General features: G+C 44.8%; 1 protein-coding gene across 2 annotated transcripts in view; it reads left to right on the forward strand.

Moving 5' to 3' along the window:
• The window catches only part of LOC135014379 (extracellular calcium-sensing receptor-like), a 365092-nt gene that overhangs the window by 70952 nt on the left and 268217 nt on the right, over positions 1-25923 (forward strand). The window contains exon 2 of one of the 2 annotated variants that reach the window (XM_063952710.1): positions 18080-19148. The exons of the other annotated variant lie outside the window; for it this stretch is intronic. Coding sequence (XP_063808780.1) covers positions 18080-18976 — 897 coding nt within the window. The 3' untranslated portion in view covers positions 18977-19148. Of the gene's footprint in view, positions 1-18079; positions 19149-25923 lie in introns of those variants that run through there. 2 annotated transcript variants of the gene reach the window in all.

Here is a 25923-nt window from a genome sequence, read left to right on the forward strand (position 1 = left end):
ACGTTGAAATCATTCTCCACTGCGCCTGAGACAGGTGCATTCCACCTACTATATCGTGCTCAATTGTATAGGCTTGAATGGCCTTTTGCTGCTCCTCCAACCTCTGAAGCATATAGAGGGTTGAATTCCACCTCGTTACCACTTCTTGCTTCAGATGATGGCAGGGCAGGTTCAGTAGTTTTTGGTGGTGCTCCAGTCTTCTGTACGTGGTGCCTGTACGCCGAAAGTGTCCCGCAATTCTTCTGGCCACCGACAGCATCTCTTGCACGCCCCTGTCGTTTTTTAAAAAATTCTGCACCACCAAATTCAAGGTATGTGCAAAACATGGGACGTGCTGGAATTTGCCCATATTTAATGCACACACAATATTGCTGGCGTTGTCCGATGCCACAAATCCACAGAAGAGTCCAATTGGGGTAAGCCATTCCGCGATGATCTTCCTCAGTTGCCGTAAGAGGTTTTCAGCTCTGTGCGTATTCTGGAAACCGGTGATACAAAGCGTAGCCTGCCTAGGAAAGAGTTGGCGTTTGCGAGATGCTGCTACTGGTGCCGCCGCTGCTGTTCTTGCGGCGGGAGTCCATACATCTACCCAGTGGGCTGTCACAGTCATATAGTCCTGACCCTGCCCTGCTCCACTTGTCCACATGTCCGTGGTTAAGTGGACATTGGGTACAGCTGCATTTTTTAGGACACTGGTGACTCTTTTTCTGAGGTCTGTGTACATTTTCGGTATCGCCTGCCTAGAGAAATGGAACCTAGATGGTATTTGGTACCGGGGACACAGTACCTCCAACAAGTCTCTAGTTGGCTCTGCAGTAATGATGGATACCGGAACCACGTTTCTCACCACCCAGGATGCCAAGGCCTCAGTTATCCGCTTTGCAGTAGGATGACTGCTGTGATATTTCATCTTCCTCGCAAAGGACTGTTGAACAGTCAATTGCTTACTGGAAGTAGTACAAGTGGGCTTACGACTTCCCCTCTGGGATGACCATCGACTCCCAGCGGCAACAACAGCAGCGCCAGCAGCAGTAGGCGTTACACGCAAGGATGCATCGGAGGAATCCCAGGCAGGAGAGGACTCGTCAGAATTGCCAGTGACATGGCCTGCAGGACTATTGGCATTCCTGGGGAAGGAGGAAATTGACACTGAGGGAGTTGGTGGGGTGGTTTGCGTGAGCTTGGTTACAAGAGGAAGGGATTTACTGGTCAGTGGACTGCTTCCACTGTCACCCAAAGTTTTTGAACTTGTCACTGACTTATTATGAATGCGCTGCAGGTGACGTATAAGGGAGGATGTTCCGAGGTGGTTAACGTCCTTACCCCTACTTATTACAGCTTGACAAAGGGAACACACGGCTTGACACCTGTTGTCCGCATTTCTGGTGAAATACCTCCACACCGAAGAGCTGATTTTTTTGGTATTTTCACCTGGCATGTCAACGGCCATATTCCTCCCACGGACAACAGGTGTCTCCCCGGGTGCCTGACTTAAACAAACCACCTCACCATCAGAATCCTCCTGGTCAATTTCCTCCCCAGCGCCAGCAACACCCATATCCTCATCCTGGTGTACTTCAACACTGACATCTTCAATCTGACTATCAGGAACTGGACTGCGGGTGCTCCTTCCAGCACTTGCAGGGGGCGTGCAAATGGTGGAAGGCGCATGCTCTTCACGTCCAGTGTTGGGAAGGTCAGGCATCGCAACCGACACAATTGGACTCTCCTTGTGGATTTGGGATTTCGAAGAATGCACAGTTCTTTGCTGTGCTGCTTTTGCCAGCTTGAGTCTTTTCATTTTTCTAGCGAGAGGCTGAGTGCTTCCATCCTCATGTGAAGCTGAACCACTAGCCATGAACATAGGCCAGGGCCTCAGCCGTTCCTTGCCACTCCGTGTGGTAAATGGCATATTGGCAAGTTTACGCTTCTCCTCCGACAATTTTATTTTAGGTTTTGGAGTCCTTTTTTTACTGATATTTGGTGTTTTGGATTTGACATGCTCTGTACTATGACATTGGGCATCGGCCTTGGCAGACGACGTTGCTGGCATTTCATCGTCTCGGCCATGACTAGTGGCAGCAGCTTCAGCACGAGGTGGAAGTGGATCTTGATCTTTCCCTAATTTTGGAACCTCAACATTTTTGTTCTCCATATTTTAATAGGCACAACTAAAAGGCACCTCAGGTAAACAATGGAGATGGATGGATTGGATACTAGTATACAATTATGGACGGGCTGCCGAGTGCCGACACAGAGGTAGCCACAGCCGTGAACTACCGCACTGTACTGTGTCTGCTGCTAATATATAGACTGGTTGATAAAGAGATAGTATACTCGTAACTAGTATGTATGTATAAAGAAATAAAAAAAAACCACGGTTAGGTGGTATATACAATTATGGACGGGCTGCCGAGTGCCGACACAGAGGTAGCCACAGCCGTGAACTACCGCACTGTACTGTGTCTGCTGCTAATATAGACTGGTTGATATAGAGATAGTATACTCGTAACTAGTATGTATGTATAAAGAAAGAAAAAAAAACCACGGTTAGGTGGTATATACAATTATGGACGGGCTGCCGAGTGCCGACACAGAGGTAGCCACAGCCGTGAACTACCGCACTGTACTGTGTCTGCTGCTAATATAGACTGGTTGATAAAGAGATAGTATACTCGTAACTAGTATGTATGTATAAAGAAAGAAAAAAAAACCACGGTTAGGTGGTATATACAATTATGGACGGGCTGCCGAGTGCCGTCAGAGAGGTAGCCACAGCCGTGAACTACCACACTGTACTGTGTCTGCTGCTAATATAGACTGGTTGATAAAGAGATAGTATACTCGTAACTAGTATGTATGTATAAAGAAAGAAAAAAAAACCACGGTTAGGTGGTATATACAATTATGGACGGGCTGCCGAGTGCCGACACAGAGGTAGCCACAGCCGTGAACTACCGCACTGTACTGTGTCTGCTGCTAATATATAGACTGGTTGATAAAGAGATAGTATACTCGTAACTAGTATGTATGTATAAAGAAAGAAAAAAAAACCACGGTTAGGTGGTATATACAATTATGGACGGGCTGCCGAGTGCCGACACAGAGGTAGCCACAGCCGTGAACTACCGCACTGTACTGTGTCTGCTGCTAATATAGACTGGTTGATAAAGAGATAGTATACTCGTAACTAGTATGTATGTATAAAGAAAGAAAAAAAAACCACGGTTAGGTGGTATATACAATTATGGACGGGCTGCCGAGTGCCGACACAGAGGTAGCCACAGCCGTGAACTACCGCACTGTACTGTGTCTGCTGCTAATATATAGACTGGTTGATAAAGAGATAGTATACTCGTAACTAGTATGTATGTATAAAGAAAGAAAAAAAAAACACGGTTAGGTGGTATATACAATTATGGACGGGCTGCCGAGTGCCGACACAGAGGTAGCCACAGCCGTGAACTACCGCACTGTACTGTGTCTGCTGCTAATATAGACTGGTTGATAAAGAGATAGTATACTCGTAACTAGTATGTATGTATAAAGAAAGAAAAAAAAACCACGGTTAGGTGGTATATACAATTATGGACGGGCTGCCGAGTGCCGACACAGAGGTAGCCACAGCCGTGAACTACCGCACTGTACTGTGTCTGCTGCTAATATATAGACTGGTTGATAAAGAGATAGTATACTACTAATATTATATATACTGGTGGTCAGGTCACTGGTCACTAGTCACACTGGCAGTGGCACTCCTGCAGCAAAAGTGTGCACTGTTTAATTTTAATATAATATTATGTACTCCTGGCTCCTGCTATAACCTATAACTGGCACTGCAGTAGTGCTCCCCAGTCTCCCCCACAATTATAAGCTGTGTGAGCTGAGCAGTCAGACAGATATATAATATATATAGATGATGCAGCACACTGGCCTGAGCCTGAGCAGTGCACACAGATATGGTATGTGACTGACTGAGTCACTGTGTGTATCGCTTTTTTCAGGCAGAGAACGGATATATTAAATAAACTGCACTGTGTGTCTGGTGGTCACTCACTATATAATATATTATGTACTCCTGGCTCCTGCTATAACCTATAACTGGCACTGCAGTAGTGCTCCCCAGTCTCCCCCACAATTATAAGCTGTGTGAGCTGAGCAGTCAGACAGATATATATAATATTATATATAGATAATAGATGATGCAGCACACTGGCCTGAGCCTGAGCAGTGCACACAGATATGGTATGTGACTGAGTCACTGTGTGCTGTGTATCGCTTTTTTCAGGCAGAGAACGGATTATAAATAAAACTGGTGGTCACTATCAGCAAAACTCTGCACTGTACTGAGTACTCCTAATGCTCCCCAAAATTAGTAAATCAAGTGTCTCTCTAATCTATTCTAAACGGAGAGGACGCCAGCCACGTCCTCTCCCTATCAATCTCAATGCACGTGTGAAACTGAAAATGGCGGCGACGCGCGGCTCCTTATATAGAATCCGAGTCTCGCGATAGAATCCGAGCCTCGCGAGAATCCGACAGCGTCATGATGACGTTCGGGCGCGCTCGGGTTAACCGAGCAAGGCGGGAAGATCCGAGTCGCTCGGACCCGTGAAAAAAAACATGAAGTTCTGGCGGGTTCGGATTCAGAGAAACCGAACCCGCTCATCTCTAGGCAAAACCTGTACAAATTATTTGCATTAAATATTAATAACCCCTTTATTTGGAGTAAATAATATACAGCACAGGACAGCACCACTGGACTTACACGGCAGTACCGCTGGACTTATACGGCAGTGCCCCTGGACATATACGGCAGTACCCCTGGATTTATATGGCAGTACAGCTGAACTATATGGCTGTACCGCTGGACTTATATGGCAGTACCCCTGGACTTATACAGCAGTACCGCAGGAATTATTTGGAAGAACCCCTGGACTTATACAGCAGTACCGCTGGACTTATACGGCAGCACCACTGGACTGGACTTATAAAGCAGCACCACTGGACTTATGGCAGCACAGGACAACACCACTGAGCTAATGGCAGTACAGGACACCACCATTGTACTGGTGCAGCACAAGACAGCACCACTGGACTGGACTTATAAAGCAGCACCACTGGACTTATGGCAGCACAGGACAACACCACTGAGCTAATGGCAGTACAGGACACCACCATTGTACTGGTGCAGCACAAGACAGCACCACTGGACTGGACTTATACAGCAGCACTGTACATATGGCAGCACAGGACACCACCACTGGACTTATAGCAGCACAGGAGAGTACCACTGAACTGGAATTGTAAAGCACCACTGGACTGATGCAGCACAGGACAGCAGCACTGGAATGATACAAAAGAGCTGTTCACCACCTCACATGCCACACCGCTTTCCTACACAGACACTGAGGAGACACGTCCTCTGGCTAAACTCTCCAGGACTGCAGTGGAAATGGCGGCGATGCAAAGCTCCTTATATGGAATCCAAAACCCATGAGAATCTGACAGCGGGATGAAACAGCCAGATCTGACATATGATCTGCTAGAAAATTGTATAGTGAATGCCCAGCTTTAGCCACAGTTTATGCAACTGGCCAATGGAAAGGTCACAAGCAGACCCTTGCCTCTCCCCTCCCAGAAAATGGAGGCAAAGTGCCCCCATTTTCAGGAATGCAGCCCTCCCTATGGCCCCTCCCTACAACCTCAGCACCACTGCCTTTCAATCAGGAGTAGTTTGAAACTATAGGCATCATCACAAGGCCCAAACTGCATATGCACAGAATGGACCTTGCACAGCCACAGATTCCTGATAATCCAGATGTTCCCCATAGACAGTCATCTGAGTAAGCCTCAGCCTGCACTGCTGGCCAATGAAAGTGGGGGCTGCAAAGCCAGGATGTGTTTGGTGACTCACAGACTGTTGGCTCTCCCGTTTTGCGAGGCGGCACAGCTCATCATCCCTGTGAGTCCTGGTCATTACTAGGTGACCAGGATGTCAGAGTGCTTCTGGCCGGTGGCTTCCTCCTTGTTCCTTGGCAACAGAGATGCATGGTGGCTGTGAGGGTTAAGGGCTGTGCAGAGGACACGTGCAGTATTCCAGCTGCACAAGCTTATTAATTAGGAGAGGTTCATCCAAGCTGGACTCTGGATTGGCTCCTCTGTCCTTTTTCTGACTGTCAGTCCCTGCCAGTTATAGTTCATGCCTGCAAGTGTGGGCACCTGGTCCTCTGTACCTGGTTCCAGTAACTTGATCCTTGTTACTACCCTTGTTGATTCTTGGGAACATCCTGTATTTCTGGACTGCTATCACCTGCCAGAATTCTTTATGGCTGGAGTCCCCACTAGGATACAGTCAGTTTTCTGCAAGCATACTATAGTAACATGTCAGGTTATGTTCCTAAATAAGTGCCCGGATATTTGGTAATAGTACTGTGGGGGATTCCACAGTGACATATGTGGCAGCTATATTACATGTTTGGTCAGTGTATTGGCATGACTAGTTCCCTGTGCACACACATATCTTTATTTAATCAGACTATACCCCAATGGGCTATCTGTCTATTTGCTTAGGACAGGTGAGAGCCCCAATTCCTGGAAACAGCACAGCAAGATATGCCTCAATCTCTATGCTTATACTCCTGGACCTCTCTCCTACCTTTGACACTGTAGATTATCCTTTGCTCCTCCACACCCTCCAGACCATGGGCCTCTCCAGCAGTGTACCTCTTACCTCACTAACAGCTTATTCTTGGTGTCTGCCTCTTGCTCCATCTCACCCCCTTCCATCCTCAGTGTTGGTGTCCCACAGGGCTCTGTTTTCGGCACCCTTCTCTTCTCCATGTACACCTCTTCCATGAGTGTGCTTATATGCTCCTATGGCTTCAATACAACCTCCATGATGATGATACGCAACTATACCTCTCCTCTCCAAACCTCTCCCTCTCTGCCCTCTCTTGGGTATCCAGCTGCCTCTCTGCCATCTCCTCCAGGATGTCTGAGTGCTCCCTGAAGCTGAACATGAGCAAAACCGAACACATCATCTTTCCCCCATCCAGGGTCTCCACCCACCCTAATATCTCTTTCACTGTTGACAACACCATCATCCTCCCTGTTCACAAACTACACTGCTTAGGCATCACTTTTGACTCCTCCCTCTCCTTTACTCCCCATATTCAGTGTTTTGCTCAATCCTGTCGGTTCTAGCTACGCAACAACGACTAAACTCATTATCGACTCACTGGTCATCTCACGGCTCGACTATAGAAAATTCTTCTCACTGGCCTCCCATGCTCCCATCTTGCTCCACTCCGGTCTGTTCTCAACTCCACAGCTTGACTTATCTTCCTCTCCCGCCACTCTACATTTGCCACTTCTCTCGACAAAACCTGCACTGGATACCATTCCCACACAGAATCCTCTTCAAACTCCTCACCCTCATTTACAAGGTGCTCTCTACATTCACTGCTCCCTACATCTCCAACCTTATCTCCCTACATACTCCCTCTCACTCAAAGCCTCTCTTCTACCTCTAATCTTGGAATCGCATCCAATGTGCGATTCCAATATTTTACCTGTGCTTCCCCTTAACTGGAATGAGCACCATCGCTCTATTAGACTCTCTCCGACCTTGCAGAGCTTCAAACAGGTACTGAAAACCCAAATGTTCATCAAAGCATACCATTCCGCATAACCTAGTTTTGAGGTCCCTCTCCAAACTCAGTACCTCATGCCCTGGCTATCTATGGAATTCTCCTTCCATAAGGCTGCCTTTTGCTTACTTGCACCTCCCGTCACCTTTCTGCCCCCCACTCTTTAGATTGTGAGCTCCTTGGAGCAGGACCCTCTTCTCTCCTGTTCTAACAACCCTCTTCTCTTACACCTCAACTACAGCCTACGTAGAGAATATCTATACCTGCATCTCCTTTAGCTCATTAGTGCTTATCTCTTCCGATGGCTGCCTGTCCCCATTAGTATGATGAACACTCCTTTGCTTGCTTTCATCTTGGCTGTAGTGTGTACTTATATATGTGTTGCTAATTATTAACTGTGCTATGTGTTAGTTTTTTTGTTAATGTTTTGTTAATTTCTGTGTATCCTGTATTGTTCATATGTGTGTCATATGTATGGCATGGCAAAAATCTTGTGGCACCCAAAAATAAAATGTCATAATAATATAGTAATATAGGACACATAAGACATTTATTGCCCATGGTTGGACATAACAAGTTCCCCACACACACATCATCATCGAATAAGGATATGCCTCTACAGGTACTATCGCCGACTCTCCTGGCATAGGCATAATTAGCCTTATGCATGGACAGACAGTATTACACCAGACCATACCCTCACAGTTGAGTGGAACTCTTCCTTATAATTATGCTCATCACAATGACATATATCCCATGTATGGTCCTGTATGTCCAACATATGGTCATGACCAGTTCCCTGCACACACATTCTTATCTAACAAGAATATAACCCAATGGGGACCATCTGCCTTTTTTCCTGGTGTAGGTGTAGCAAGGGCAAGTGTACTCATGAGGTCACTGGCCCTGCAGCTTATGTGCCATTCCCCTCCTTGCATGGGAGGGACCTGGCAGCACTGTGATACTGGGCTTCATCAGGTCCAGTACCCATCTGCCCACATAGCAACATAGTTTGCTGGTGTTCATGGAAGCAGCAGTGTAATGGTTGGTCTGAATTGGGAAGGAATCAGTTCCCATCACAGTGCTGCATTTTTAATCCAGTGTTAATAGTGAGACAATCACAGTTCACATGCTGGGGGCCAATCAAGAGTGGCAGTGGTGAGCCAATCTTGGCTCACCACATCATAGTCACTGCTCCTAACTCATATTGGCCAGCGCCAGGCGCAGTATCTCAGTTTGTCAGCTGGGAAATAGCAGTGAAGAGTTAATGGGAGGGCAAAGTCCAGGAGGGTGACAGCCATTGAAAAAGAGCAGAAACAGGCCATTGCCTGCCAGCTGAAGTTCAAAGAGACATCGCTTATTGGTGAAGATGCCGGAAGCCCTGAGGCAGTGGTGTGCAATAAAAAAGAGCTAGCATTTGCCACCGCTGCCCAGGTGAAGGCTCCAGGAAGACCAGAGGTTGTGGAAACTGTCCAGCATCCAGCAGAGACCACAAAGTGGGAGTTGCTGAACCATGCTTTGCACAGCCAAAGACCACAAGACTGGTAAGTCCAACAGTGTACACCCTATACCACCAGGGTTCAGACACCAGTCCTGTGGGGACATCAGGCACTAGGCCTGTGGCACAGTAGACAGGCTCTAATGTCATGGAGCACAAGGCGGCATTGGGCACAATAGAGGAGGGAGGATATTCATTCCCCAATGGCAGCAATATGCCGTGGCGCAGTGGGTATTAGAACCAATGCTATTGTAAGGGTTCAGGTTAGGCCCAAGGCATTGGGAGGGTTCCAATTAGGCAGGCTATAGACCCATCAGTCCTTCATACAGGCAGCAATAGGATAGGGCACAGTGGGCAGTAGGCCCAAAGCTATTGTGTGGTCGACATGTTTGGTAAGTCAGCACTAGGTTGTGGCATCGTTTGATCCAGTGCTAGGCCACAGGTATAGTAAGTCAGTACTAGGCTGTGGCATCTCTTGACCTTGCACTAGGCCTATAGGTTTATAGTGAGCAGTCAGGCTCCCATTAAAGGTAGGCTGCAGTTAAGTCCTTGGTTTCTCCACAGTCAGGCCACCATGAAAGGAAGGCTGTCAGAAGGTACCCCTTAGTATCTTAAGGTTGTTAACTGTATTGTCCACACCACTGTATTGTCAGCACCTCTGGCTGGGCAGGAACCGTAAGAGAAATGTAGAAGTGCCACATCAGCGGGCTGTATCTTTATGTTTTAATGCAGGAAACAGGGGATGGGACAGTCAACTGGCTGGAGGCTGACGTTATAGCTGGTGAGCAAATTCATGTTAGGTGCATTGTGTGTATATTGTCCCATTTTGCATTACATTTTTTGATGTTTTTGTTCAGAGTCATGCCTGGTGCATTGCACCAAAATGGGGGCACCTAGTCTGAGACCACAAGTGCCAATGGTGACAATTTACTGAGCCCAGTGGAGGTCATCTCTGCATAGCGTATTTTTAATTCTTTCCATGGTACCATAGGAACTTCCTGTCTGTGTACAAACCGTGTTACAATGCCATCTGAGTTCCCTTGATGGACAGAAGGTAGGAAGTAATGGCGGGAGGTAAGGGCCAAACTACCCCTGCTTGGCAGAAGGGCATGCAACCACCCCCACCCCTCCCACATTTGGAGCAGTTGTCAGGATCTGAATACAGCAGACAATGTGGAACTCCACCAAAATGGTCCCTGCATTCAACACCGCTGGAACATAACCTCACCCTGGCATGGGAGCATACAAGTGGCCATCCCACTGTGACTTCAGCCGATCTGCTGAAGATAGTGCAGCGGTCAAACTGGTATGACAAAGAATAACACTGTCAGACTAAATGCAAGAAAGACACTGCAATCTCCTAGAAGGTGTGCCAGCAGCAGGATCATGATGCTGGGCAGTGCCCCCAGTGTGATGCTGTGAAAATGAAGGTCAGGAGGAATTCTACTGTCACCGAGACCCATAGGAGAGAACAACACCACATAATCAGGTCTCCTGGACCAACCCAAAACCCCAAGGAGTCAATGGAGGTGAACCAAGAGGGAAGCAGCCAGCTGCTCCGATCAGAAATGCAAGAATTGTTCGAGAAATTTTTGGACAAGCCCTGGAGTGAACTTTATGACAAAAGGGGACATGAACTTCAAGATTGCCTATGGGCCACCACTACGATGATTTTGGAATGGCGCTGACAGAAGCTCTACATCAGAAAGCTGCAGACAAACAGATGGAGAACCCTCGGACAAGAGCAACACAATGTTATGCCTGCAGCAGCTTTGGTCTTAGACTCAAGAGTTTGCCTTGAGATAACGAATGTAGTGAAGGGGAAGTAGAGGGATGTAACAACTGACCCCCAAGGAGACCCCAAGCATCAGCTTCCAGACTGTCTCTGTACTAGGGATCAGGAAACCGATCCACCCCCCCACTGGAGGTAGACAACAGAAACATGATGACCCCAACACTATGAGAAACAGTGGAAGGACTCAGCGACAACAGATACAAGGAGCTCACACATTAGGAAAGCCCACAACCTAAAGCTGTACAACAAGAACACCTGGAATACCTGGAATTACCAGTGGAAGAAAATGATTTGCAGCATGGCAACTTGCCAGGGCTGAGACTGTTCCATGAGGATACACTGCAGGGGACAACAACCAACCTTGGGTAGAAGGAGACCCCGATAGAATCTGCTGGTCAGTTGTTGTAGGGTATCATATTTACTCATACGCTAATTGCATCCTATACTGTAAATGAAGTGTCCAATTTTGAGCAATTATGATGTCACACGAACAACCTAAGATCAATGCCCATTTATGTGTTGTTTGTTTTGTCCTTGTCTTGTAATTATACTTTAAATAATTTTAATAATTACTAATAAATGTTAAGTTTTAATAGTCATAAACTTAAAGATAGATGAGTGACCGTCAAGAGAGTACTTTCTTCTTTGTGCCTTAATAACTTTACTCCTACACTCTCCAGGGAGCACCTCCACAGCTAATAAATGTACACTATACGTCTGACCAGGTATTTACACATGCAAACATATTGAAATTACCTACCCTTATACAAATTAAATAATTACTGATTTGTTTAAAACACCAGTGCTCCAGTCCTCCCTATACCCCTACCCCACAAATCTAGCGGATACAATGTACCTGACGTGATTAAAACTAAACATAAAGCTTTGATCGTTTCTAAGGCAACTTCTTTTACAGATAAACCAAAGAGAGATCTACTGTAACTTCTAAAATTAAAACCATTACTGATAGAATAATTCATATAGAATTACCAACCTTTAATACAAGAACAATTCTGGCCTGTTATACTAGAGGGAAAAAAATAAAAATGTATTGATGAAAATATATAGGGTTTCATTGAATATACCATCATCTGTGTATTTCCTACAAAAGATAAATCTACTGTATGTAAGAAATTTACATCTTGCACTTCTTGTCTATACATGATAGCCTGTATTTATTTTTGCCATCTTTACACAGAAAATATTTTTTGGATCAGGAAACATGTACCACTAAATATGCAATCTATATTGTCATGCCCTTTGCAGGTTGCATTATATGGAGAAAATACAATGATAATTGAAGGAGAGGATGACATTGAACAGGTCTGCCTTCTGTTCAGCCATCCACCACAGATGGGACATAATATTGAGAAATTACACTACAAAACTATAGACCATATTGTCATAGTTTTATGCAAAGTGTTACCTGGTTCAGGTGATGATAGGAATTCAGCGGTTGCGACTCGTGGCAGAAATTGAGAAGGCTGAATGTAACTCTTTTGCATGAGATTTGGGTAGCAGTGAGAACTGCCTTAAGTATGAATTTCTGGTATTGGACCACTGAGTGTTTCTGTACCTGAGTGATTACCTGCTGAAGAATAAAGTTGGAAAGGACTGGTTACTGGCTGAAGAGTAAAGCTGGACCAGACTGGTTACTGACTGAAGAATAAAGTTGGACTGAACTGGTTACTGGCTAAAGAATAAAGCTGGAATGGACTGGTTACCAGCTGAAGAGTTAAACTTGACCGGCCTAGTTACCGGCTGAAGAATAAAGCTCTACTGGCTGAAGAATAAAGCTGCACTGGTTACCAGCTGAAGATTACGCTGGACCAGACTGGTTACCGGTTGAAGAATAAAGCTGTACTGGACTGGTTACCAGCTGAAGAATACAGCTGAATCGGACTGGTAACCAGCTTAAAAATAAAGCTGGACCAGACTGGTTTTGGGCAGAAGAGTAAAGATGGACTGGCCTGGTTACTGGCTGAACAGTAAAGCTGGACCGGACTGGTTACCAACTGAAGAATATAGCTGGACGGCACTGCTTAACAGCTAAAGAATAAAGCTAACATTGTAACTAGTTACAGAGGCCCTGAGTGCTTGCAAAGAACCTCCTTTTATACCTGAACAGGAAACAGCAGGGAGTGTCAGTGAAAATGGTCTCTCATTGGCCCCTGCCATCATGTGACCAGAGGAACAGTGGCGGCGCCCATACAGGAGACCACGGGAACACTGGCCGTGCGTCCTGACACATATATGACACCTTAGTGGGTAGGGAGGGGAAATTGTGCAAAAACTTTTTCTACAAAGTGTATCATAGATGGAACTTCAGTGTTTCATATGACAATATATTTATTAATTGTAATTGGAAAACTTTTTGCATTTAATATGTTTGACGTGCATTTAAATAATGTGTTCTGATATATTAATGTTATACTGAATGTACAGTATATCTTTTTATAACATATGCCCTATTCTTTTCCTGAGTGTAAATATTATTTTATTGCAACTGACAGTGTGCAAACAGGTATGTCACAGAGTCCCATTGACTACTGGAGTAATAAAAGGCAGTTTGGAGTAGAGATATGCAGGTTCGGTTTTACTCAGTACCTAACGCCATAATTAATGCGAGTTCAGATTTATCGGTATTTTTCATTTTGGCTAACCGAAACACGTGACATCCGAGAGCCAATAAAATGCCATCTTGAGATCCGGGTAAATCTGGGTAAATCTGAACCCGCACATATCTAGTTTAGAGGCCCTTGCACAAACTCACTTTGCATTAATTAAGCTGACACCCTCCACTTTTTTCAGAGTTTACAGCAAAGGCAGGAACCTTGTCAGTGTTCGGCATAGGAGGCTACTTTCTTAAATGTGGAAAACCTGATGTTTATCAAAATGAATTACAAATTCCACAAGAAGACCTTTTTTAGGCAATTACATCAAATTACAGAGACTTCTGTAAATGGATTCTATCAGGGATGAGTTATTACAGAATGAAATTGAAGTGCTTGGTTTCTTAGACTGTGCATGTCCTTTTTATTATCCATCTTGCACCACTTATTTTCTGCCACTGCTGTGTGGCAAAGTTTCATAAAGTAGATGTGCTATAAACTGCCATGTTTGTACCACAGCTCTGTTATTGAGGTTAATAAAAATGTAGGAACAAAAAAAGGTCTACATTTTGTGATTTTAGCAGGTTTATTTTAAAATGTTTGAAAAAAAATCCAAATCCAAAACCAAAACATGAGAGGGCAGTTTTGGCAAAACCAAAACACAAAGTTAATACTAGGGATGAGCAGGTTTGGTTCCCTGAGAACTGAACCCACCCGAACTTGGAGATCCGAGCCCGGATCCAAGTCAGGATCGGTTTTGTGCACCTGACTCGAATTCAAAAACAATGGAAAATGTCATCATCCAGCTGTCAGATCTTGCGGGTTTTGTATTCTATATATAGTCCTGTTGATCGCACCATCTTCACTCCGGACTTGGAGAGTGCACAGTAAGGACGTGTTCCTTCGGTGCTGGAGTTAGGGAAGGGGGCCGGAGAGAACAAAGGGGGCATGAGAGAGCAGACTGGTTGCAGGAGAGTCAAATTAACCAGGGGTGCTGCCTGTGTAGGTGTGCTGTCACTGTGTTAGGGCTCTGCATATTAGTTTACTGCATATAGCATAAAGTGGCTGTGTATAGGACCAGGTGTTGTTCTCTGTCTATAAGGGGCTGTGTACTGCTGTACACTACTGCTATATATCCTCTTTGTGTGATCCAGACTCAGAGCAAAAAATACATTTCTATTGGTGCATCACTCTGACTACTAGTACTGTGGCTGCCATACACCACTGCTATATATCTGTGTGTGATGCAAAGCAAAAATAAATTTCTATTGGTGTATCACTCAGTGACTACTAGCACTGTCGGACACTACTGCTATATATCTGTGCATGATCCAAAGCAAAAAATATATTTCTATTGGTGCGTCACTCAGTGACTACTAGTATTGTCTTACACTACTGCTATGTATCCTCTGTGTGTGATATAGAGCAAACAATATATTTTTATTGGTGTATCACTCAGTGACTACTAGTACTGTCGGACACTACTGCTATATATCTGTGCATGATCCAAAGCAAAAAATATATTTCTATTGGTGCGTCACTCAGTGACTACTAGTATTGTCTTACACTACTGCTATGTATCCTCTGTGTGTGATATAGAGCAAACAATATATTTCTATTGGTGTATCACTCAGTGACTACTAATACTGTCGGACACTACTGCTATATATCTGTGCATGATCCAAAGCAAACAATATATTTTTATTGGAGCGTCACTCTGACTACTAGTATTATGGCTGCCGTAAACTACTGCAATATAGCTGTGTGTGAGCCAAAACAAAAAATATATTTCTATTGGTGTGTCACTCTGACTACTAGTACTGCGGCTGACATACACTACTGCTATACATTCTCCGTGTGTGATCCAAAGCAAAAAATATATTTCTATTGGTGTGTCACCTAGTGACTACTAGTACTGCTGTACACTACTGCTATATATCCTCTGTGTGTGATACAGAGCAAAAAATATATTTCTAATGGTGTGTCTCTCAGTGACTACTAATACTGCGGCTGCTGTACACTACTGCTAGATATGATATAGCCTCTGTGTTTGATCCAGAGCAAAAAATATATTTCTGACTCATTTGTGTGATACTGTTGCTGTACCAAATGAAGCATATGTATGCTGTCACCATTTAAATAATAGTTGCTGATTATTTCAGTGACAACATCCAAATGGTCAGACAGACCAGTCAGCAGCCTTTTTCATTTGCTTAACACTGATCTTTTACTCCTATACTTTTTCTGTGTGATTCCCTAGAGTGGTGTGGCTGGGGTAGTTTGGGGGTGCTCTGCGCCACAGAGGTGAACCCCTATAGTGTTATGGACCTGCCTGACAAGGTCACTAATGAAGTAGGTGGGCAGGCTCATTTACTGGCCAATATATGCCAAAAACCTTGAATATTATATTGTGGTTGTTATAATTTTAATGGTGTATCGTGCACCTGCACCCTTGTTCCTATATTGTAGTTCCTAAGTTCCAGCAAGGTAGTACATCCCATTATAAGAAGCTAGGGTGTGCAGTCCAGGCCCCCTCTCTATATGTCATACAGACCATTTCAAAACTGTCAGGAAAAAGAAGCAATTTGGATGCCCTTGCACAAACTGGCTTTGTTTTACTTAAGTTACCCACCCTCCAATGTGTACTCAGAAATAGTTTTTACATCCCCAAAATGTGGAAAAGATGAAGTTCATAAAAATGAATTACAAATTCCACTAGGAAGACCTTTACCAGCGATAACTTCCAAAAAGTACAGGCGGACCTGTGATGGTGGATTCCAGTGGGGACCAATGTATAGTCTGTGAAGAAGAGTATGTACACACTGATGGGGGTGAGGAATCATATGATGATGACAACATCATGCCTATTTAAAGAACTAAAGCCAGTTTATCCACTGCCTATTGCCATCTTATTTTGAGGGTCCAAACAAACCAATAATTTCAGCCACAAGTAACAGTCCCTGTCACTGAAATGATTGGTTTGTAAAATTGTGCATGTCCTGTTTAATATATACAACATAAGTGTGGATGGGAGGGCCCAAGGACAACTTCATCTTGCATCTCTTTTCCTTGCATTATGTGCACTTTGGAGCATTTTGGGGGCATAGGGGGTAATTCCAAGTTGATCGCAGCAGGAATTTTTTTAGCAGTTGGGCAAAACCATGTGCACTGCAGGGGGGGCAGCTATAACATGTGCAGAGAGAGTTAGATTTGGGTGGGTTATTTTGTTTCTGTGCAGGGTAAATACTGGCTGCTTTATTTTTACACTGCAATTTAGATTACAGATTGAACTCACCACATCCAAATCTAACTCTCTCTGCACATGTTATATCTGCCTCCCCTGCAGTGCACATGGTTTTGCCCAACTGCTAACAAATTTCCTGCTGCGATCAACTTGGAATTACCCCCATAGTTTCTAAAACTGCCATCCCGTCTGCCACTGCAGTGCCACTCCTAGATGTGCCACGTGTTTGTGCTGCCCACTACTGTCACTTATCTTAGTCATCCAGCTATATTGGTGCAACCTTTTGGCCTAAAAACAATATTGTGAGCTGTGAGGTGTTCAAAATAGACTGGAAATGAGTGGAAATTAATGTAATTGAGGTTAATAATACAGTAGGATCATAAACACCCCCAAATTCTGTTATTTTAGCAGTTTTGATGATTTTTTTTTTTAAATACATATCCAAAACTAAAACCCACAAGGGTGGTTTTGGCAAAACTAATTCAGATACAATAGAAGGAGATCCAGATCCTAAACCAAAACAAAAAAAAAATGGCCCGGTGCACACCGCTAGTTAATACAGATCTAAAACTAAAATATGGGGGTTTTATTGACATTCTTCTGGTTAACATGGCAATCATTTACTATTTGCACTGTTGCTTCTGAACCTCTATGTTTGTGTATTATTTGCACACAGTACAGTAAATTCTAAGGTGCTGCAAGTGGACATCTAACAAGTCACAAAATCAGCATCAACATCAGGATAAAGACGCAGACTTGGCAATTAGAATTAGACCAATAATGCTTCATGCAGATGCACCGAGTATGGATAAGCACATTTATAGGCTGAGAACCATATTATAATAAAACATATCACATTTATACATTTTACAGAGGACACAGACAATCCCAATGTTCTCTTACTTTGATAAATGAATTAATTATATCAAATCTGATCCAACTAACAGACTAGATGGACCAAGTAGTTCTTATCTGCCATCACATTATGTTTCTATGAGAAACTTTCAAAATTGTAGCAGAAATGTGCAGCTTTTTTTCTTCATATTGCTTCATACCGGCCTTGTTTATAAATGACCAATTTCTCCTAAGTAAATTTTTTGTTTGACATTGAAATTTATTTCTACAATTTTCCACAAATCATGTAAAACAGAGTAATGGTGGAAAAGTCCTCATTAGTATAAATAAACAATATAAGATTTTCAAACATGTTTGAGGAAATAAAACTGCTTTTTTAAGTGCTTATTTTGTCAACTAATTATAAGTTAATGTTCATTTTAGATCAGTTATGGAGCAAGAGAACCTGCGCTGAGTGACAGAAGGATTTATCCACAATTTTTTCGAACAAGTTACAATGACCAGATGCAATTTGTGGCAATTTTAAAGTTATTGAAACTCTTTAGCTGGAACTGGGTTGGGATAATTTCATCAAATGATGAGAATGGAGAGCGGGAGTTCCAACAACTAAGCAGACAGTTAACCACTCATGGGATATGTATTGAATTCAGCTTACAAGATAGAAACATTTTTAGGAAAATGTCAGTAATTGAGAATATTCAGAATTCTACTGCTGAGATTATAATATTGTGTGGCACATATTCTTTGTCCATTACACTTCTTATCCATAGAATGGCTCAATTTACTTTTAATAAGACTTTTATTCTTCCAGCTTCGTGGTCAGCTGTAAGAGAGATTACTGTGCCCAGTAATATAGGTGTTCCAGTTAATTGCTGCTTTGTGTTTTCACTTCCTGTATGTAACATCCCTGGAGTGGAATCATTTCTAGATAAATTCAATCAACCAAATTATTCAAATGACCCATTACTGGAGGATCTCTGGATAACTCAACGTCGCTGCAAGTCTAAAAATAAGTTGAAGAATTCACTTTTCTCAATAATGCGTAACATAGACCTTAAAAATTGCTCTGGGGTGAATCTTGGTACCTATTACAATTTTCCTGAAGATCCTCTTCCCTACCGAGTATACATTGCTGTTTCCACTATGGCTCAAGCTTTGCATGATATGTATCTATTTTTTAACACTAACGTAACAAAACACAATTTTAAAGTAAATGAAAACCAAGTAAGTTTATACAATGAACATTATTCTCATTATCAACAAAAAAATGACATTGCAATGAATAACCACAACATACAGTTAGTGTTAACACATAACTAAATCTGGAGTTTATATGAATCTGGTTGTTTAAAAGGAAATAAAGTACACGCCAATGGATTTAGAACTCTTTACCATGTTATGTTGTTCTAAGACATTGTCTTATGTGTTTACTGTATATACTGTATATACTCACTATTGCATGCTCCCACTGTATACCTTCATTCCCTCTTTCACTTCCTGCTTCCTTTTTTCTGATGTTTATATTTACCACTTTTGTTATTCTATTTATTTTAGTCTAATTTTTACTAAAATTGTTTCTATTTCATATGTGCAAATTTCTCTCTACGTTTCAGTTATTTATCTATATAGTGAATTTTAGATATATTTTCTTTGGTGCCACCTATATAGAGCAATTTATTCTTGTTGGATCTAGCCCTGTAATTCATATTGGTAGTTTGATTGCTAATGTTATATATTCTGTCTGTTACTTTACTGTATGAGCAATATACTTATTAACACTGTGTGGTTCTGGTACAGATGTGTCACCATACATCTTTGCTGCTTTTTGCAGCTTGCCTTGACTCCACCACCATAAATATGAAATGTTGCACAGTAGCGCCCGCATTACAATAACTAGCGGCCATGATATTCATATCTCCAGGTAGCATGCATATCATTTCCCACAACCCACGGTGGCTGTGTGCCTCCATAAGGTTTGTTTAGTGGGCACCCACTTCAGTATGCTATGCCGGGACTCATAGCCCACAAAACATCGCAAGCAAGATGCATGAGGATGCATCTGTATGTACTATTTTTTTATTTGTTATGATAATACATATTAAAATATGTTTAAACGTAAAGTTTAAATGACCATTGTAGACAGGTAACTGTTTTACAAATAAAAATATGTTTTTTCTCTAGCACTTTAGCAGAGAAAGCTACACTTTGTTTTCTTTCCATTTAATTACAGGAAAAGTGCAAAAAATGATTGATATTTCCACCTTTTCATTTCTTCTTGCACATTTCTGCAGCCACCATTGGATATTATGGGGGCTTTGCAGTGACAGTATTCATATAGATGAGAAAAGCAATCATTATTCCTTGTTCCCTCTAGCCGACTTCCCAATCAGTGTTGGGTTGATGTCACGGATGCTGATTGGTGCAAGTGCAAAAGATGCTTGGTAAATATTTAAGAAAATGACAAAGTGAAAAACAACAGTTTCCTTCAGACACTTTTCATGTATGGACACAGACATTACAGTACAATATTATTTTTTTCACAGATAGTAGAGTGTTGTCAGCAACATACTGTACACAGCAGAGCTCACTTTGGACTAAAATATTGGTATTTTATAGTAACCAATAAGGCACATGTATTCATCATCTGTTGTGCTAGACTGTTGGAAGCTACACAATGTATACTGCATATATAAATATATATATATATATATATATATATATAATATGCACAAAGTCCGACACTCACTGTTACTTGAAATACTGTCCACGTTGCCTTCCGCAAATACAGCTGACACTGTTATGTAGAGAGAGATTGAACGGCGGCACTCAGGAAATAAGGCACAAACACAGCCACTTGTATAGGCCAACGTTTCAAAGCTAGTGCTTTTTCGTCAGGGCAATAACAAATAGTAAAAACGCTCACCCTTAAATGTGCTCCCCCTCACCGTCAGAGTCCGCGCCTCCGGCTTCACTTCCGCTATACAGGCGCTCCCATATGACGTCACCAAGTGCGCCCTTCACCAAGGAAACCAAGTAAGCATACATGATAATTACACCAGCGTTACCTACTACATTGAATATATCATATATCAGATGTTATAATCATTCTTGAGGTTTATAGTCCATACTAGATGCAGGAGGGCATAATAATATATCAGAGAAAGCTACTAAACCCAGTCTGTTCATTAAGGCCCCGTGGACTCAATGTATCTAAACAAAAAATCCAACGGGATTCGCATTGCAATAACATTTTGGATCTATTTCCACCCCTTACCAATGGGGGTACATGATCAATAATCATGTGTTTCAAAGCAGTCGGAGAGTGACCAGCCAGGGCAAAATGTCTTGCCACTGGCTGATCACTATGTCCAGACAAAACGGCTTCTCTTATGGCATACCTATGTTGACCCATTCTCACTTTAAATGGGCACTCTGTCTTACCCGTGTAGTATTTGCCACACGGGCAAATGAGAACATACACAATAAATTTAGAAGTGCAAGAGAGTCTATGTCTAATTTTGAATGATTAACCCGTAAATGGATTTTTGATAGTGTCACCTGTCTGCATATAGCCAGGGCCGGATTAACAATGGGGCGGATGGAGCTGCAGCTCCAGGCCCCCCATTGAAAAAAGGCCCACAGGCTTCCCTGCAAAGCAGCCAGTGTTTACAGGAAAGAAACACTGTCTGCATTGCTTTGTCCCCACAGTGGCCTGCACCCACCTTTAAACTGGATTGCTGCCGCGATCGGAGCATAGCTCCGATCAGGCAGCGTTTGGTAACAGCACCCAGCACAGCCTGTACAACTGATGCTGCAGCCCGTGCTGTTTCTCCGTTCTCACAGTGGCTGGGTTTAGGGCTATGCAGCACTTCCTCCTCGTACTGCAAGCCCCGCCCACTTCATGACATCGTGGAAGGGGTGGGGCCAGCACTGCTGCAGTCTTGTTGTCACATGCAATACCGAGGCAGGAAAGAAGTAGCAAGGGAGGGAGAATAAAGAAGGAATGTAGGTAAGACATGAGTACAGGTAAAGAAGAGTAATGGACAGACAGACAGTAAAGTAAGTGATTAAGGTATGTTAGAAAAGTAAGTAAATAAAGATAAATACTCTATGTAAGAGATTAGAAAGGAAGGCAAGCATGTGATGTGAGAGATTCAGTAATCACAAAACATGCACTACAGGCATTTTGTGACCCTGTTTTTAAAACTGTGCAGGTGCTGCAGGATATGCTGTGCAGTCAGTAACATTTCTCTGTGTCTGTCACCGCTAGCAGAGATCTCATCCAATCGGCGCCTGAGACCTACAGCCTCCCCTCTCTGCTCACCATCGCACACTGCGCCGCTTTACAATTTATATCAAGTGTTACTATGTGCACGTTCGGGAGAGCTTGTCAGTGTGACCCGGGCTGCGGTGTCAGCAGAGCTGTGCTGGTGCTGACAAGGTGCGTGAAGCTGAGCCGGCAGATCACGGTGCTCGGCAGTGCTTTCTGCGTGGCGATCTTCTTCCTCTACCTAATGCTGGACTGGGCCATTTAGGCTATGGGAGGGGAGGGGAGGTTAGGCTGCAGGGAAAGAGGTTAGGGACAAGCACTTGGGGAGGTTACAGTTAGGCTGCAGGGAGGGGACGTTAGGGTTAGGTTGCGATGAGGGGAGGTTAGGGTTAGGCTGCGGTGAGGGGAGGTTAGGGTTAGGCTGCAGGGAGGGAAGGTTAGGGTTAGGCTGCAGGGAGGGGATGTTAGGGTTAGGTTGTGGGGAGGGGAGGTTAGGGTTTAGGCTGCGGGGAGGGGAGGTTAGGTTTAGGCTGTGGGGTGGGAAGGGTTAGGAATAGGCTGCGGGAGGGGAGGTTAGGGTTAGGCTGCAGGGAGGGGAGGTTAGGGTTAGGCTGCGGGGAGGGAAGGGTTAGGGTTAGGCTGCGGGGAGGGGAGGTTGGGGTTAGGCTGCGGGGAGGGAAGGGTTAGGTATAGGATGCGGGAGGGGAGGTTAGGGTAGGCAATGGGGGGAGGTTGGAGAAAGGCTGTAGAAGTGGAGGAGAGGGTTAGGCTGGCGGTACCTATAATTATGGGACACACAGTGACTTGGGACGTCGATGGACACCTTGCACAGGGCAGCACAAAGTCACTGGGTGCAATCCGCACTCCACAGTTTTAACGCACAGGGTTAGGAGCCAGTGTCAGGCGTATCAGCGGTGATAGCAAACGGGATCTCTAAAACGTGGGCCTCTGTCAGGACAGAGAGAGGTAGGAGCCGGACACAGGGGAAGCCTCCTAGTGAAACAGCCTGCCTCCTCCTCTCTCCCCTTCTGCTCTCCCGTCTCCCGCTCACTCACCTTGGTCTGTTTCCTGGTGCCGGCGTCAGGGCTCGGTAGAGCAGGTAGAGGTGCTCTTGTTCGGGCAACATGTCCGCAGTGCCTCTACTACAAGCACCGTGCAGGGAGACAGCAGCGTGCAGATCCACAGGATAATCAGCCCACATCGCCGCCGCCAGTCAGGACATGCTGGGGATGGGTCGCCAGTGTTGGGGGAAGCCCCTTCTGCCCTGAGTGAAGGTGCCACCCCTGTTCATGGGGAAGGGGGGCGAGCGACGCAGCAGGGGGAGAAGGGAACAGCTCCTGCAAGTGACTAGAGAGCGAGTGCCTCACTACTTTTTATTTTTATTTTGGTGCACGCAGAGCCGTCCTTCATGTGCTGACGCCAATAGGCAGCTGCCTAATGGAAGCGCCGGCTCTGCTTACTGCAATGTATCCGACCCGCTCTTTAACCTGCACTGCATCCGTCCTGCACTGTACCTGACTCACACTGTGTGACCCACACTGTAACTGACTCAATATTTAACTGTGTGTCCCAATATATGCCGCACTGTACCCAACACAGTATCCAGCAGGTACAGAGCACTGTTTTTATTGTTGGGGAAATTTTGGGAGCTGCTCAACAAAAAGGCTGATTGATCAGTCACTTTGCATGGGCACAGAGTGACAGTCATCAGTGGCCCTGGGCCCCCAGGAGGCTGGCATAGATTGGGAATTGAGAATAGGCATGTGCACATGCCTAAAGGCCCATACACACTAGAAGATATTGTGAACTATATCAGTCCTTGTGAGCTTTATGAGCGATATTGTTCACAATATAGTCCAGTGTGTATCCAATGACCGATGCGCGCCCCCGCCCTTCATCAGCTAGGGTTTCAGTCTTCTGAACTTGCAGCTCAATTTTGCCTATATCTTGCACGTAAAAGTGTATATCGTTCAGTGTGTACGCGGTGAACGATGAGAGATGGACAATATGAACGATATTCATCATAATAGCCACTCTGTAATGCCAGCCCATTATTTAAATTAGCCACCATTAGTGTCCCAGACGATGCTAGCAATATCGTTCAACGTTCATATCGTTTGAAAAATCATTCAGTGTGTATGCTCAATGTCTTTTATCAAGTATGCCTGGAAGCTGAAGGGAAATCATTCACCAATATCGTTCATTGGTCATATTGTTTAGTGTGTATGGGGCTTAAAAGTCAGCCACCCATGGGCTGATGCACTGTAGTGAGTAAGCAGACACCCAAAGTAGTCCCTCCCATCCCCATCCTCAGGGGCCCACCCCTTCTTACCCCTTATGCTACCTGGACTGCGTCACTGTAATGCTGCATTCAGACTGCAAATGCTGGATCCTACCCGGTAAGACAAACGTGTACTTACCTGGTGGGATCCGGCATTTGCGCTCCGTTGCAGGCTTTCCGACCCGGCAATATACCGGGTCGGTTGCCATAACAACGTAGCGCGCAGCAGGGGCGGAGGTGGAGGCGGCGCCGGGAGATGAGCTCATCTCCTGCGCCGCCTCTCCCTATCTTGTGAATGGGAGCCGTGTCGCATCGACACGGCTCCCATTCACACCGCACCTGACCCGGTAATCAACCCGGGTAAAACCCTTCTTTTTTACCGGGTTGAATTACCGGGTCAGGCGACCCGCTAATTCAGCCAGTGTGCTTTCACATCGCACACTGACCCGGGTCGACACGGCAATATGCCGTGTCGATACCGGGTTATTTGTGCGATGTGAAAGGGGTTTAAACTTCTCCTCCAGAGCTGCTCTGCACGCAAAGACCAGAGCAAAGATAAAAATAAAAATTTTGTGGGGAGGCAGTAGAGTGTTGTGTATAGTGATGTATTGTGGTGAAGTAGTGCAATTATGCAGTGTGAGGGAGAGAGTGTAGTGATGCAGTGTGGAGAGTTAGTGCTGAGATATAGGGGTCTATTTACTAAGCCTTGGATGGAGATAAAGTACCAGCCAATTAGCTACTAACTGTAATTTTTCAAACCCAGCCTGTGAAATGACAGTTAGGAGCCGATTAGCTGAGACGTTATCTCCGTCGACTTTATCTCCATCCCAGGCTTAGTAAATAGACCCCATAGTGCTGAGATGTAGTGTGGGAAGGTAGCATAGTGATGTAGTGCGGGGAGGTAGTGTAGTATAGTGTTGAGGTGTAGTGTGGGGTGGTAAGTGCAGTGATATAGTGCGGAGGTGTAGTATGGGTAAGTAGTGCAGTGATATACTGTAGTGTGGAGATGTAGTGTGAGGAGGTAGCGTAGTGATGTAGTGTGGGTTGGTAGTGCAGTGATATGGTGCAGAGATGTAGTGTGAGGATGTAGCAGGGTGATGTAGTGCGGGGTGGTAGTGCAGTGATATGGTGCAGAGATGTAGTGTGAGGATGTAGCAGGGTGATGTAGTGTGGGGTGGTAGTGCAGTGATATGGTGCAGAGATGTAGTGTGGGGAGGTAGCGCAGGGCCGTAACTACGTGTGTGCCAAGTGGGCTTGGCACACAGCGCAGTTGCCCTGAGGGCGCACGGCCAGCGGCATGTAATGAGTCAAATTGACTCATTACATGCCGTCTCTGCTGTGTGCGCCGCGCTGTGGAGGGCGAAGAGACCAGCGCCGGGCAGCGGAGAAGGAGGAGGAGGGAGGGGGAGCAGGGAGCCGCAGCAGCGCTATTTCATTGGTAGTAAGCACCGCTGCAGCATCCCCCTCTCCTTCTGTATTGGCTGCCCGGCGCTGCTGTGGATGCTGGGATGCGGTTCCTTCATCCCAGCATCCACAGCAGCGCCGGGCAGCCAATACGGAAGGAGAGGGGGATGCTGCAGCGGCTCTTACTACCAATGACATAGCGCTGATGCGGCTCCCTGCTCCCCCTCCCTCCTCCTCCTTCTCACCTCACTGCCTGCACCGAGGGAGCTGCACGAGGAGCCTGACTGCCAGCAGGGAGATGGTAAGTATGTC

Source organism: Pseudophryne corroboree, chromosome 1 (assembly GCF_028390025.1).
Source record: "Pseudophryne corroboree isolate aPseCor3 chromosome 1, aPseCor3.hap2, whole genome shotgun sequence".
NCBI classification, from domain to species: domain Eukaryota; kingdom Metazoa; phylum Chordata; class Amphibia; order Anura; family Myobatrachidae; genus Pseudophryne; species Pseudophryne corroboree.